General features: G+C 37.2%; 1 protein-coding gene across 3 annotated transcripts in view; it reads left to right on the top strand.

Moving 5' to 3' along the window:
- Positions 1–14,860, top strand: part of Elys (AT hook containing transcription factor 1 homolog) — a 315,674-nt gene that overhangs the window by 81,914 nt on the left and 218,900 nt on the right. For all 3 annotated transcript variants that reach the window (XM_090371873.1, XM_090371882.1, XM_090371891.1), the window contains exon 11: positions 6,825–6,909. In XM_090371873.1, coding sequence (XP_090227999.1) covers positions 6,825–6,909 — 85 coding nt within the window. The remainder of the gene's footprint in view (positions 1–6,824; positions 6,910–14,860) is intronic.

Raw genomic sequence — 14,860 nt, forward strand, 5'->3', positions numbered from 1 at the left:
TTATATTGGAAACTCCTGTTTCTGATATAATAAAAGTTTAAATTTAGTAATAATCATTATGCACTTCATGCTCAGATTATTGGAAACTTTATTTAAATTTTCATCCTTGTTTAAAGAAACTTTGTTACCTGCATTGGAAAGTGAAAATCTACTTTTTTTGATGAGCAAACATCTGCTGTCAATTGTGATTTCAAACTTAATTGTTGAGAAACTCTTTAAATGATGCATTGATTATTTAATGTTATTTAATCTTGCCTATGGGTGTATCAATATTCAACATAAATCAGTTCAGCATTACTAATAAAATATTGCTTCCTCTGCATCTAAAAAACTTTGTTTTCTCTTTCGCTCTTGGCATTACTTTTCTTCCAAACAGCTGTTCACTCTATAAATAAATCCACCCTACCATGGAATATTGTTCCCACATCTGGGGCAGTGCCCCCAAAACCTCTCTCAGGCTTCTAGATTCCATTCAGAAGAGGGCAGTTAGGTTAATTGATGACTCCTCTCTAACAGAGTCACTCCACTCGCTGTCTCATAGATGTACTGTTTCTGTTGCATGACTTTCTACAGAGACTTCTATCAGCACTGTTCTGAATTGGCTTCTATAATTCCCGCTCTCTCTTTCAAAATAGTCCGAACACATGCCGCCACCAGCCAACATCCATTTACTGTCCAACTTCAAACTCGCAGAACCAATTTTTCATCTTCCTCATTTATTCATTCTACTGCCATTTTCTGGAACAACCTTCCTTCATACATATTTCCTGAAAATTTCCTTCTGTCTACAGAAGTTCAAGTCTAATGTCAACAAATATCTTCTTTTGTCTTCTCAACCTTCAACCCAAGCATGGTACTAAGTACTATAGATTCTAATACCTCTTGTGTTTGGGGTTTTCATAAAAAAAAAAAAAAAGAAAAAGAAAACTGAATAAACAACTTATTTAATGCATCTCTAGTCTTAAAATATTGCATTAGGTTAATTTTCAGCTTATTAGATAAAAAAACAGGCAGTAAAAAGTTTAGTTCAGTGCATGAAAACCAAAGAACTTTAGTAATGAATAATTGAAAGTGACGAGAAACATATAGTATTATGAGTAGTAATGGACATGCATCATGTTGGTAGATCTCTAATACAGTGTGCGATATCTTACTATCCTCTGAGACAGGTCTCATAATGGCATCAAACCAATCAAGTTATTATGTTGAATCTTGGAATATCATGACCACTCTTTGTTGAGGATATTCTTCAACTTCTGGATCATCACAGGAAGTGCTAATCAAAAGCAGCAGTATGTCTGTCTGCTGCATCCTATGTTCCCAATTAAATTAAGGTCAGGAGAGAGAAAAATCTTGTTTATGCTTAATATCTTTCTTGTTATTTAGCTTGTTTTTAACTACTCATGCCCTGTGAAATAGGGAATTATCATCCCCAAAAACAAATCTTTCTGTGTTTACTGTGACTTATGGTAGGACTGTTGGCCTCAGGATCTTGTCTCTACCTTTGTCATGTTAATCCAATTTATCCATTCCTAATGACATAACATTAGTCCATTCATGGACTAATGTTATTAGTGGAGTCCCACAGGGTTCGGTGTTGGGTCCACTGTTGTTTGTATATTTATCAATGATATTGATGAAGGTATATCAGGCTTAATGTCGAAGTTTGCAGATGATACAAAGGTTGGCAGGGTTGTTAATGACAGTAATGGCAGTGTGCTACTGCAACAGGATCTAGATAATTTGGGCAGGTGGACTAAGAAGTGGCAACTGAAGTTTAACCTTGACAAATACAAAGTACTGCATATGGGTAGAAGTAACCCCAGAGAAACGTACCAACTATGTGGTACTACACTTAAGGTGGTAGAAAATGAAAAAGACCTGGGAGTAATTGTGCAGGCAGATATGAAGTTTTCTGAGAAATGCAGACAGGCTGCCAGGGCAGGTCATGGGGTTTTGTCAATGATATATAGGAATTTTGCTAGCAGGGAAAAGGAGGTGATTATCCCTCTGTATAAGGCAATGGTCAGGCCACGCCTTGAGTACTGCGTACAGGTCTGGAGGCCTCATTTTAGGAAGGATGTAGATTTACTTGAGCGTGTACAGAGAAGGGCAACAAGATTGGTGAGGGGAATGAAGGGATCCTCTTACCAAGAGAGCCTTAAGTTCTGCAAATTGCAGTGGCTGGAGACTAGGCACCTGCGCGGTGATCTGATTGAGGTGTATAAGGCCTTGAATGGGTTGAGCATGCTGAATTCTGATGGGATCCTTCCATTTGTTCAGATTACAAACCTAAGGGGGCATAAATTCAAATTAAGAAAAGACAGATGTAGAATAGATTTGCAGAAATTTGCTTTTAGCCAGTCTGTGGTTAATTGCTGGAACAAACTTCCATCTGTGGTTGTGGAAGTTGATAGGTTGAATAAATTTAAGGAGGAACTGGACAGGCATTTGGAGGGAATGGTGTGATTTTTTTTTTTTTTTTTTTGGCTGATGCTGCATAAGCTCATACACATGCTTTCTTGCATCACATGCCACTACTACTACATAGAGATCCATATTTCTGCTGACCTTAATGCTTCCCAGTCCATTAGTTCACCTCATTGAACAGATGATATTCCCGTACAAGGAAGGGTTCTTAACGATTCTTTTCATCCCAGATAAGGTCTTGCAAATAATCAATTTGAAAGCTGAACTCAGATTTGAGTTCTTTGAGTTATTTGAACTTTACTGGTCCAAATCAAATTTGTGTATGCCTTAGCTGTTTTCAATTTTGGTCATGGAGAGACTTTCTGCTCTCACCGAAGGCCAAGCTCTGAGTATATAGAGCTAAAATAGTAGCTTATGTTCAACTTAGAGACAAATACTATTATCTGTGGCCCTGCCCAAGTTGCTAATGTCTTTTTAATTGTATAACATCATATGAAGAAGTGAATCTGCTATACATTTAAAAATCTGAAACCCCACCAGGATAGCCATTTTGTATTTTATTGCTTCTCATCAGTTGGCAGGTGGTCTCAATTAGCTAATATATGAAAAACTTTGAATAATGTGTTTTGTTTAAGTGAACATCCAAGAAGTGTATGGAAATTAGCTTCCATTTAAAAAACATAACAGCTATTATGTTTACCATTAACCCTCTTGAATTGGGCTGTGTTTGCCCTGCCTGTACGATACTATAGATGGCAGGGATATATTGATGCAGTAGTTGAAATCAAATCATAATTCGAATGCTTCAACTTTTGATTTAATTTCAGTCACTATGTTGAAATACACCTGTAATTCTATTTTATTGGTACACTCACAATATTCTTGAGTCCAATCCTTGTAATTTCATGGTAAAATGTGCAGTCAGTGGAATGCAGTTGCATAATACTCAGCCATTGGTTCCAGTGAGCAGGTAAGTCAAAAAAAAGTCATCCCAAGGTGAGAATGATGATGGACAGCCTTGGCTTTGTCCTCTTCTAGCTATTTGTTATCCTGGAATTGATTGCAGAGTCTGATGACAACAGTGTGATACTCCAGTCCAGTGTTTCTCAAACTGTAGTTTGCATACCCCTGGAGTCCATAGAGATGGATCCCAAAATAATTTCCAAAATTTTTTATCAATATCTAAAAACCAAAAAAATTTAGAGCATAGAAAGTAAGTTAAACGTAGGGTTTGTGAAAAGTTTTTTGAGCTAAACAGGAATGCTGATGTCACTAAAATTTGAAAACTACTGCTCTAGTCTGTTTTGCTGTTCTTCAGAAATTCTTGAGATTATGTCAAGTCAGTACTGTGGTAACTGCTAATTGTTTTGAAAGAGTGTATTTTTTTCATGACTTCAGTTAAAATCACAAGTTATAGAATCATATTATTAACTAATTTTATTCTGTGAGGAATTACAACACAAGGTTTAGCATCACATTATTGGATCTGTACCTTTTTTTTTTTTTTTTTTTTTTTTGTCACAATCACCTTCATTTGCTACTGGTGCAAAAGGAAAATTCTGGGTTCAGTTCCTGTCATAGACCCCAGCAAGTTTTAGCAGCCTCTTTTAGCCAAATTAGCCTTTCTCAAATGGAGGTATAGCTTTCTCCCTCCCTCAAAATTATTCAGGATTTTTCGTCTGCAAACAGTCAAATAGGCACAAAATACATACTAATATTTTCTTAAAATGGATGTGAGAAGGTTAAGATTTGACTACAAAAGAAGAATGGTAATTTCCTTGCCCATAGTTTTTAATGATCAAATGTTGATTTTCACTTATCCACAAATGTGTGTAGGGAAATGATGGTGATAACTGATTGTGGATATGTGTGTTTGTTACTTATAAATTATGAAGCAGTGGTTCCCCTCAAATACCTCAAAAACAGAAGACATTTATTGACATATATATTATATACTGTATATTGACTAGCTGATTACATGTTCAGACTAATTTGGAAGTGAGGTAAAATTACAGATGCTAGTTTGTCATAAGAAATACCATATGATATAACAGTTTGAGAATATTTATCTTCTATTATAATAATGCTTCTAACCTTGGAAGACAAATTTGTTATTTTTTGACATACAAGGTCTCCAACACCTTGCACCTAGATGTGACACCACCTTCAGTGGTGTCACATCTGTGTTTGAAGTGTTTTGTACCGTTCAAACATCCTATACCTTGATAAACCTTTTTCATTTGTGCTTCAATAATCATATCTACAGTCTGAGTCTGATTTCTTCAACTATAAGCAAAATGTCAGAGAAAAAAGTTCAGAAAGTGATATAAAATAGAACAATGAAATTTTTTACCATGATCAGCAGATAGAAATAAACCCTTGCTTCTTTGCAAACAAAATGCCATTTACTGTAGAAAAATTCTAGGTTACAAAATAAAATAGTTTTTCTTATTTTATGTGCAGATTTTTAACAGATTCAGTCGTGGTTTTTTGATCTTACCTTTCATCAGAGGAATGGGAGGTACACTACTTCCTCAAAGCATGCATGTGCATGTACACACTAACACAACATGAGTGCTCTTTGCATTCACACTAAAAATAGTAGTAATCAACTATTGATATACTTAGTATATCATAAACTATTCATTGAACTGAACAGAATTGAACTAAACTATCGATATCATTTAGTTAAATAAATAAATTAAATTAATTTTTTTTCTGTTTATATACTCTGGCACGACAACCAAGTAAGTAGAGTTCACAATAAATCGTCAATACAAATATTTATCGTATTTAGTAGTCACGGGCTTGAACCCTGGTCCACTCAAGGAACACGTGCTATGCACTCTCGCTTCTGACCACTGGGCTATGTCAGGCCTAGTGCATTTCCATAAAATGTTAGAAATTCATTGTTTTAGGAATTGATTTAAATCCAGTATTAAAATTGGATTACAGCAGATGTGAAATATAGTCTTAATGAAATGAATGTGCACTGGCAATATTTTCTTACTGGAACTGGTTCATTCCCCCCAATTAAGAGTGCTGGTAGTAAGATGTTATTTTCTCAGAAGAGTTCTGAGAAAATAATATTTGACAGTGAAAATTTTTATATTTGAATTTTTTCATTTTTTTAAATGTGCTTGTAATGAGAAAAAATATAACCTGCGGATCTTGTTTTAAATGAATTTTCAGTTATTATAACTATTTATAGCCTTTATCTTCCATAGAAGTATGCTAGTACATTCAAAAAGTTCCTAGAATCATGCACTGTTATTTAAATGGTTTGTGCTATGGCCACAAGGTTTCATGTGTCATTGATGTTGACACACGTATGCCAAGTGGGAGCTAACTGGATCACTTCACTTGTGTATTACAGCTGATTGCTTACAGAATAATCACAGAATGATCACAGTTTGAACAGTGTACTAACATCAAGTTCTCTAAATTTGGGAAAAGTGCTACAGAAATTATGCAAGCATTACAGAAAGTTTATAGAGATGATGCAAGCATTACAGAAAGTTTATGGAGATGATGCTTTGAAGAAAACAACAGTTTACGAGTGGTTTAATTGATTTAAAAATGGACAGGAAATTTTTCCAGAAATGGCTTTCCTGCTGGAAAGCTATTTCTGGAAAAATCTACACAGGATCTGAGCTTTCTAAGAAAAATGGTTACTGCAGGTTGAGTTCACCGTTTGCCTATGACTCCGAGACCAAGGTGGAATCATCTGAATGACACACAAAAATGTCCCCACAGCCTGAGAAGTCTCACACAACAAAATCCAGTGTCAAAGTCATGCTGATCATTTTTTTTTCAATGATGAGGGCATAGTGCACCACAAATTTGTGACAAGGAGAAGAAGCATTACTGCTGCTTACTGTGTTCAGGGTTTGACACTTGCGTGAGAATGTGAGGCAAAGACAACCTCTTAAAATAATGGAAGGATAGCTGGATCCTATGCCACAACAATGCTCCCAGTCACACAGCAATGGCAGTTCAGCAGTTCTTGACTGTGAAAAAAATCACAGTTATGCGGCAGCCTTCCTACTTCCCCAACCTTGCACCATCTGACTTCTGGTTGTTTCCTAAACTGAAAATAGGGCTTCAGAGTCATCATTTTGCTATAGTGGATGACAGCAAAGAAAATTTCGAAGCAGCTCTATGTGCATTAAAAAAACACAATTTTTAAAGAACGTTTTAAAGTTCGGGAAGATCAATGGACCAAGTGTGTGTGCGTGTGAATATTTTCATTAAACTTTTTGAGTGTGCCTTGTATATGGTACTGTTCTTTACATTCAAATTAAATTGATTTATTATAATAGTGCACAATAAGGTTCAGAGACATTTAAAATAAATGATTTTATAATTGATTACTTATAAATTATAATTTGTAGAAACTCTCCTAGAGAATTGTGTCCATTTCTTGGAATATTTTCATTGACTGAAGTGGCAAACAAGATGAATCCTAGTCCTGTTTTGGTAAGTTGATATTCAAGAACCTTATTACATATATCCTCATTAATTCAATACTAGATTATTCAAAATGCGATGTATTTCATTTTGAATAATCTAGAAAAAAAAAAAAAAATGTGACTACAATGAAATTTGAAGTCTGAATTGAGTCTGCAACTCATGAATGGTTAGCCTAATTTAAAAAGACTGCCAAAAACTAGCTGAAGTTAAATATCTTTATAAGAAAATTGAATGGAAATAAAACAGAAATTTGCTACTGTACAGTATAAGGGGCTTAGAGAGAAACAGGTATTCTGTGTGTTATCAGACACTTAGTCTAAAACACTGATGGATCCAATATCTTTCTGTTACAGAAGATTTAGGAGAAGTCTGGTTGGCCTGCCTCCCTAAAATCCACTCATGCACACTTTCTCAATGGTAAGTCCTGTTACATCACTTAAGTGGCAGCAAACATGTAGAGTGGTTCTCTTCGAGACGCCTGGTCACCTTGAAGAGAAAAAGACCAAACCCTCCAGCATATGACACCTCGGTGAAACAAATGGCCCTCAGTCTCCAGCGGCTCACACTCATCCTCTTACAGCAACAAGAGGATCAGAGTGGAAGCAGAGGGTGCTAAGAATCTCTGGGTACGACCAGGCTGCCATGCACGGAAACTGAACTTGGCCTGTTACAACGTAAGATCGCTCATCAGTGAAGACAGGATATTAGAGCTGTAAAAGGAAATAGAAAATGTGAATTGGAATATCATCGGTTTGGCTGAAACAAGAAGAAGAAATGAATCACTTATAAGTTTATCAAGTGGAAATCTGCTGTACACCAATGTAAACAGTGAAAGGAGTGAAGGTGGAGTTGGCTTTCTGGTCCATAAAGATATAAAAATAAACATTTTGGAATTCAAACGTACATCACCAAGGGTATCAAGACTAATACTCAGGATTTCTAAGAGGTATAAGCTAATAAAGGTTATAATGATTTATGCACCAACATCAAGCCATGATGATGAAGTGGTTGAAGAAATGTACACCGAAATTGAGAGTCTTCTAGATGAGCAGAAAACCCACTACACTATCATTATGGGGGACTTCAATGCTAAGGGTGGAAAAAGACAAAACAGTGCAGAAAGGGGAACTATAGGAAATTTTGGAATTGGTGAAAGAAATGAAAGAGGTGAAGGACTTGTGGAATTTGCAGAATCTCGAGGATTGTCAGTAACGAACACTTTTTTCAAGAAAAGGGTGAACAAGAAGTGAACATGGAAGTCTCCAAATTGATTAACAACTAATGAAATCGACTTCATCCTCACTAACAGAAGATATATCATGAATATTGTTACTGTCCTGAACAAGGTAAATATTGGAAGTGGTCACAGAATGGTAAGATGCACACTTGATATAGATGTAAGAAAAGAAAGGAAAAAACTGACTCGAATAAATAATGTGAAGGACTTTGAGATAACAGAAAAGGAGAAAAAGCAGTATGTACTGGAACTTAAGAACAAGTTTGAGCTTCTGTAGACTGCTCAGGACCAAGATATTGACGAGGAATATTAAAACTTTCTGAAAGTGATAAAATCCAAGAAACCTATAGGTAAAAAGAAATCCAAAGAAGAAATAATTAGTCAAGAAACACTTGTCACGATAAACCGAAGACGACAAATGAAGAGCAAGATAAACACTGACAAGGAGAAAATTGAATATACTGAGTTATGCAAAGCCATTAGAAAGAGACTCAGAGAGGACATAAGAAGATTTAACACAAGAAAAGTAGAACAAGCATTAAGGGAAAACAAAGGACTTAAATCAGCAGCCATGAGCAGTAATACAGAAAGACAAATGATACTGAAACTGAAGAATAGCGATGGTGTACTTATAAATAGCAGAGAAGGCATAATTCAAATAGCAGAAGACTACTACTATAAAGAATTATACAAGGAGTGAGTGAATGATGCCAGCAGTGGGGAAGATGGATCACAAATTAGTAACATGTATGACATACCCGATATTCTTCCTGATGAGGTAGAACATGCATTGAAGAAAATGAAGAATCAGAAAACCCCGGGGGGAAGATGAAATTACTGTAGAGTTGTTAAAATGAAAGAAGATGAAATTACTGTAGAGTTGTTAGGAGTTTGAGCACGAGAGTTTCCTGTGCGGACGTGCCTTTCTGCCGCTACTGGAACAGAGAAGTTTTTTCTGATTTATATTCTGCTTTATTAGTTTAAATTGACATATTAACTTATTCTAGAGTAGCTTTATATTCCTATTTACGGTACTTAAAGTTAAAGTAACTTAGATAGAGATTTGTAGGTATTACTTAGTATCGGAAAGGGTATCAAATACACGAGTTTACCGTTCATAGACAGCCGCCATAGTTACGTGAAAATTAATCAGTAAATCTATTAATCTTGTCGAACTTCATTGGCAATTAAATTGTACTTTTAACTATACATATAACCACATAGGTTACGGAACATAAATAATTAGTAAAAATAAATAATTAATACATAACTTGATACGGAAGTTATATAAAGGGACTTCGTAGATAACACTCGTTACTGAAACGCGACACAGCATATCCGGAATTCGATAGCATTAGCTTTGTCTGGTATAGTGCATAATATAATATTGTCAATTAATCAGTAGATCTATTAATCTTGTTAAACTTCATTGTCAATTAAATTGTTCTTTTAACTATATATATATAACGACTTAGAGTACAAACGTAACAAATAATTAATACATACTTGATACTCGTTCGTGAATTCCCGCCATTTTTACACGATAGCATAAGCTTAGTGTAGTATAGTGCATAATATAATATTGTCAATTATTCAGTAAATCTATTAATCTTGATAAACTTTATTGTCAATTAAATTGTATTTTTAACTCTATAAATATATATAACGACTTAATCGTAACAAATAATTAATACATAACTATAGTGGTACACGTGATACGGAAGTTGTATAAAGGGAACACTAGATACCGAAAAAAAAAAAAAAAAAAAAAAAAAACAATATATATATCCATATATATATATATATATATATATAATATAACTTAAGGATTTAATTTTTGTTTTAAATTTTATTGAATTACATTGGAATCATGACTCTAACCAGAGCAGCAAAGCAAAAGGCTCAAGCTAATGGGAGTGCTGTGGTTCAGGGGAGAACTGAGGGGGCCAGTTGCCCTCTGAATCACAGTCTATTAAAATGCACTGTTTGCTTGATGTTTGCGGAGCAGTTGGGTACGGGACATGATACTGCCAAGGGGGATGTCTTTGTGTGTGCACGATGTAAGGAGTGCAAGGAAATCAGGCGACAACTCAGCGTTGTTATGGGCCTTTATGAGAGCTTGAAGGACAGGGTGGATGCCCTCGAAGGAAATAAATTGAGGGGCCCATCAAGCTCTCAGCTGCCCACATCAACGCCAGAGCTTGCACTTGGTCATCAGGCAACACAGAAGCAGCCCCCTAGGCAGAATGCGCTGGTCCCACAGGAACTAGTAGTTGTTGGTGACTCTATTGTCAGGGAAACGGGGAACATGCTTTGTAAAAAGGATAGGTGGAATAGGACCAGGGTATGTCTGCCAGGGGCAAAGGTTGATGACATTGTAGAGTGGATATCATCTTTTAAGGGCACAAAAGGTGATATAGTTGTACACGTTGGCACGAATGATATTAAGAGTAGGAGACCGGCGGAATTACTTAGCAAGTACAGGTCACTGCTGAAAAAAAGCCGTGAATTAGGGTTGAACTTGAAAGTGTCTGCAATTCTGCCCAGACACGATAGGAGGGAGTATATGATGAGAGCCTTGTCGATCAATTTGGCCCTGGAGGGATTGTGCAAGGCTCAAGGGGTAGAATTTTTTTCAGCCTGGACTGTACTTGTTAACAGGAGAGATTGCTTCTACAGGGATGGGATACACTTAAATAGAAAGGGTGCAAGAATTTTTGCTGATGCTGTCGAGGCAGTGTTAGGTGGGTCGGAAAACTGCTAGTTGGGGGGGATACAAGGACTAATAGATTAACAGTAGCCACTGGCAGAGGTGGAAGTGATTCTTGCACTGCTTCTATTGAAATGAGCAGAAGTCTGAAAAACAAGATGCAGGATATTTCAGAGACTGCTGGTAGTCATTGCGTTACAAGTAAACACATGGGTTGTGTTAGGGTAGCTAAGAATAGACACAGGTGCATGTATACCTGCGTGTACACCAATGCTAGGAGTTTGGTAAATAAATTTGATGAATTTGAGGTATTGCTCAAAACATCAAAGGCAGATATTGTTGGGATATCAGAGACGTGGTGTCACACAGATATAAGTAATGCGGAACTGGAATTTGGGGAATACAATGTGTATAGAAAGGATAGACAGGACAGGAGGGGAGGAGGGGTTATGCTATTAATTAAGAAACACATAAAGTCCAAGGAAGTGAAGCCAGTCGACATCGATGGACAGGGCAGTGCCGAATCAGTTTGGTGTGACATAAGCATAGGGAAATCAAAATTGAGAGTAGGAGTGTGCTATAGGCCTAATGACTCTGATGAGTATAATAAGATATTGTACAGGGAAATAGAGTGGGCCAGTAAATCAGAGAGTCTTATAATGGGGGATTTTAATTTCCCAGATATTGACTGGAATTTGTGGGTTGGTCACTCGCACACTAGCAAGGCTTTTGTGGATTTATTGGATGATTGTTTTCTACACCAGCATGTTCGTGAGGCAACAAGAGGGAGCAATACTCTTGATCTGATTATCAGTAGTGACTCTTCATGCATTAAGAACCTGCAGATAAATGAACCACTAGGTGGCAGTGATCACAGTGTGTTGAAGTGGGATTTACTCAAGGAGGTAACTACCATCAGAGGTAAAGGGAAGGGTTTTTGTTTTCGTAAAGGCGACTATGATGGTCTGAGACAGTATTTAAATTCTATACAGTGGGACCAACTGATGATGTTACCAACAGCAAACTCAAAATGGGAAGCATTCAAGGAACTAATCTTGGAGGCTACCAGGCTTTACATACCAACTAAGAAATATTGTTCAAGGTTTAGGCCTAAATGGTTGTCAGATGAACTAATGAGACATGTGGCAGAGAAGAAAAATGCATGGGATACATATAAATTAATGGGTGACATGGAAGCCTATGATAGATATAAGTTGGTCTGTAACCAAGTCACAAAGGAGATTAGGCAGGCAAAGGCAGACTACGAAAAATCCTTGGCAAAGGATGCAAAGAAAAACAGAAAAGAGTTCTTTACATACTTGAACTCGAGAAGGAAAGGGATGAATCAGATTGGTCCACTGGATATTGATGGTTCAACAGTTGAGGATCCTGCTCAGGTGGCTAACAATCTAAACGAGTATTTTGCATCTACATTCACGCATGAGGAGTTATTCAGGAAGGAGAATGATGTAGGTAAAGTAAACATTGGCAGTGAGCTGGATGATTTTGTAATAACTGAGAGGAAAGTGGAGGAGAGATTGTTGAGGATAAACATAAAAAAGGCACCTGGGGTGGATGGGATCTATCCAGTTATATTAAAGGAGGCAGCAAAGGAAGTATGCAAACACCTAGCCATAATTATGAGAGCTTCTTTGGACTCAGGGGAGGTACCCATAGACTGGAGATGTGCAAATGTAACCCCAATTCACAAAGGAGGATCAAAGGCTGACACAAGTAATTATAGACCTGTTAGTTTAACTTCTGTTCCAGGTAAATTAATGGAGGCACTGGTTAAAGAAGCACTGCAGGATCATCTAGACAAGAATTCAGTTATAGCTCAGACGCAGCATGGTTTTGTTAAGGGCAGGTCTTGCCTGACCAATTTGATTGGATACTATGATGTAGTCACAAAAGAACTGGATGCAGGGAATAACTTTGATATTATATATTTGGATCTTAGAAAGGCTTTTGATACTGTTGCACATGGAAGACTGCTGCACAAATTGGAGCAGTGTGGCATTGGAGGCAAATTGCTGCTATGGATAAGGGGATGGTTGAGTGGCAGAAGACAGAGAGTGGTAATCAATGGACACTGCTCAACGTGGACTAATGTTATTAGTGGAGTTCCTCAAGGTTCAGTGTTGGGTCCGTTGTTGTTTTCGGTGTTTATGAATGATATTGATGATGGGATATCAAGTTTAATGTCCAAGTTTGCAGATGATACAAAGGTTGGCAGGGTCGTCAAGGACACTACTGACGCTATGCTGCTGCAACAGGATCTGGAAAGGTTGAACAGATGGGCTGAGAGGTGGCAAATGAAGTTTAACATTGACAAATGTAAAGTACTGCATATGGGAAACAGTAACCCCAGAGCAACGTATCAACTCTGCGGTACCACACTGACAGTGGTGGAGAATGAAAAGGACCTGGGGGTAATTGTGCAGGGAGATATGAAGTTCTCTGAGCAGTGCAGACGAGCTGCAAGAGTAGCTCATGGTGTCTTGTCAATGATATACAGGAATTTTTCTAGCAGGGATAAGGAGGTGATTATTCCCTTGTATAAGGCAATGGTTAGGCCACATCTTGAGTACTGTATACAGGTCTGGAGGCCTCATTTCAAGAAGGATGTAGAGCTGCTGGAACGGGTACAGAGAAGGGCAACAAGATTAGTAAATGGAACAAAGGGTTGCTCTTACGAAGAAAGGCTTAAGTTTTGCAAATTACAGAGTCTGGAGACTAGGCACCGGCGAGGTGATCTGATAGAGGTGTATAAGGCCTTGAATGGTTTGAGCATGCTCAATGCCAATGGGATTCTTCATCTTTCTCAGAATAATCACCTCAGAGGGCATAAATTCAAATTGAGGAAGGACGGATGTCGGATAGATGTGCGGAAATTTGCCTTTGGCCAGCGGGTGGTTGGTTGGTGGAACCGACTTCCATCACTTGTTGTTGAAGTTGATAGCCTAAACAAATTTAAAGCTCAACTGGACAGGTATTTCGAACGAACGGAGGGGTGAAATGGGAGAGGGTTTTTTTTTTTTTTTTTTTTTGGCTGATGCTGAATAAGCTTGCTTTCTTGCATCGTATGCCTCTACTAATGCTAATGCTAATGCTAATGCTAAAATTTGGAGGAAGAGACACAACACAAAAACTGGCAAGACTCTTCACAAAATGCATTAGAAAATATGTGACGCCTAAGAAGTGGAATAATGCAATCATAGTTTTGCTACATAAGAAAGGAGATAAATCAGAAATTGGAAATTATAGACCAATTAGCTTAATATCCCACATCTACAAGTTGTTCACAAGAGTCATTACTAACAGATTAGAAAGAATACTTGATGACAGTCAACAGAAAGAGCAAGCTGGCTTTAGGACAGGATTCTCAGCTATGATCACTTTCACATAATATCACAGCTAATGGAGAAAGAAAATGAATATAAAACACCATTATGCCTGGCATTTGACTCCATACAGAATAAGGCAATGTGTTGGGCACTGGAAAGACAAGACATAGATACCCCATATATTATGATTTTGAAGAAAATATATGAGATTGCTACCTCCTTTATTAGACTAGACAAAGACGGTAGCAAATTTAAAATCGAGAAAGGAGTTCGACAAGGAGACACAATATCTCCAAAGCTGTTTACTGCTGCCCTTGAGGAAGCTTTCAGAAGATTAGACTGGTCGCAGAAAGGAGTCAATGTGAATGGAGAGTACCTAAACCATTTACGATTTGCAGATCACATTGTGGTCATATGACACGATCCCCAAGAATTAGAGGAAAATCTTAATCAGTTGTACACAGTTAGTAAGGATTTTGGACTAAAGATGAATATGGCTAAAACAAAAGTAATGATGGACAAGTATGCCACAGAAAGGGACATAATGAATGACTGAGCAGTAATTGAAAAGGTCGAGTCATATACTTATCTGGGACAAGTTATTAGCTGTAATAATGATAAATGGCTGGAAGTCAAGAGAAGAATAAATTTTGGATGGATAGC

This window comes from Mastigoproctus giganteus, chromosome 1, assembly GCF_048544385.1.
Source record: "Mastigoproctus giganteus isolate SK-2022 chromosome 1, ASM4854438v1, whole genome shotgun sequence".
Classification (NCBI taxonomy): Eukaryota; Metazoa; Arthropoda; class Arachnida; order Uropygi; family Thelyphonidae; genus Mastigoproctus; species Mastigoproctus giganteus.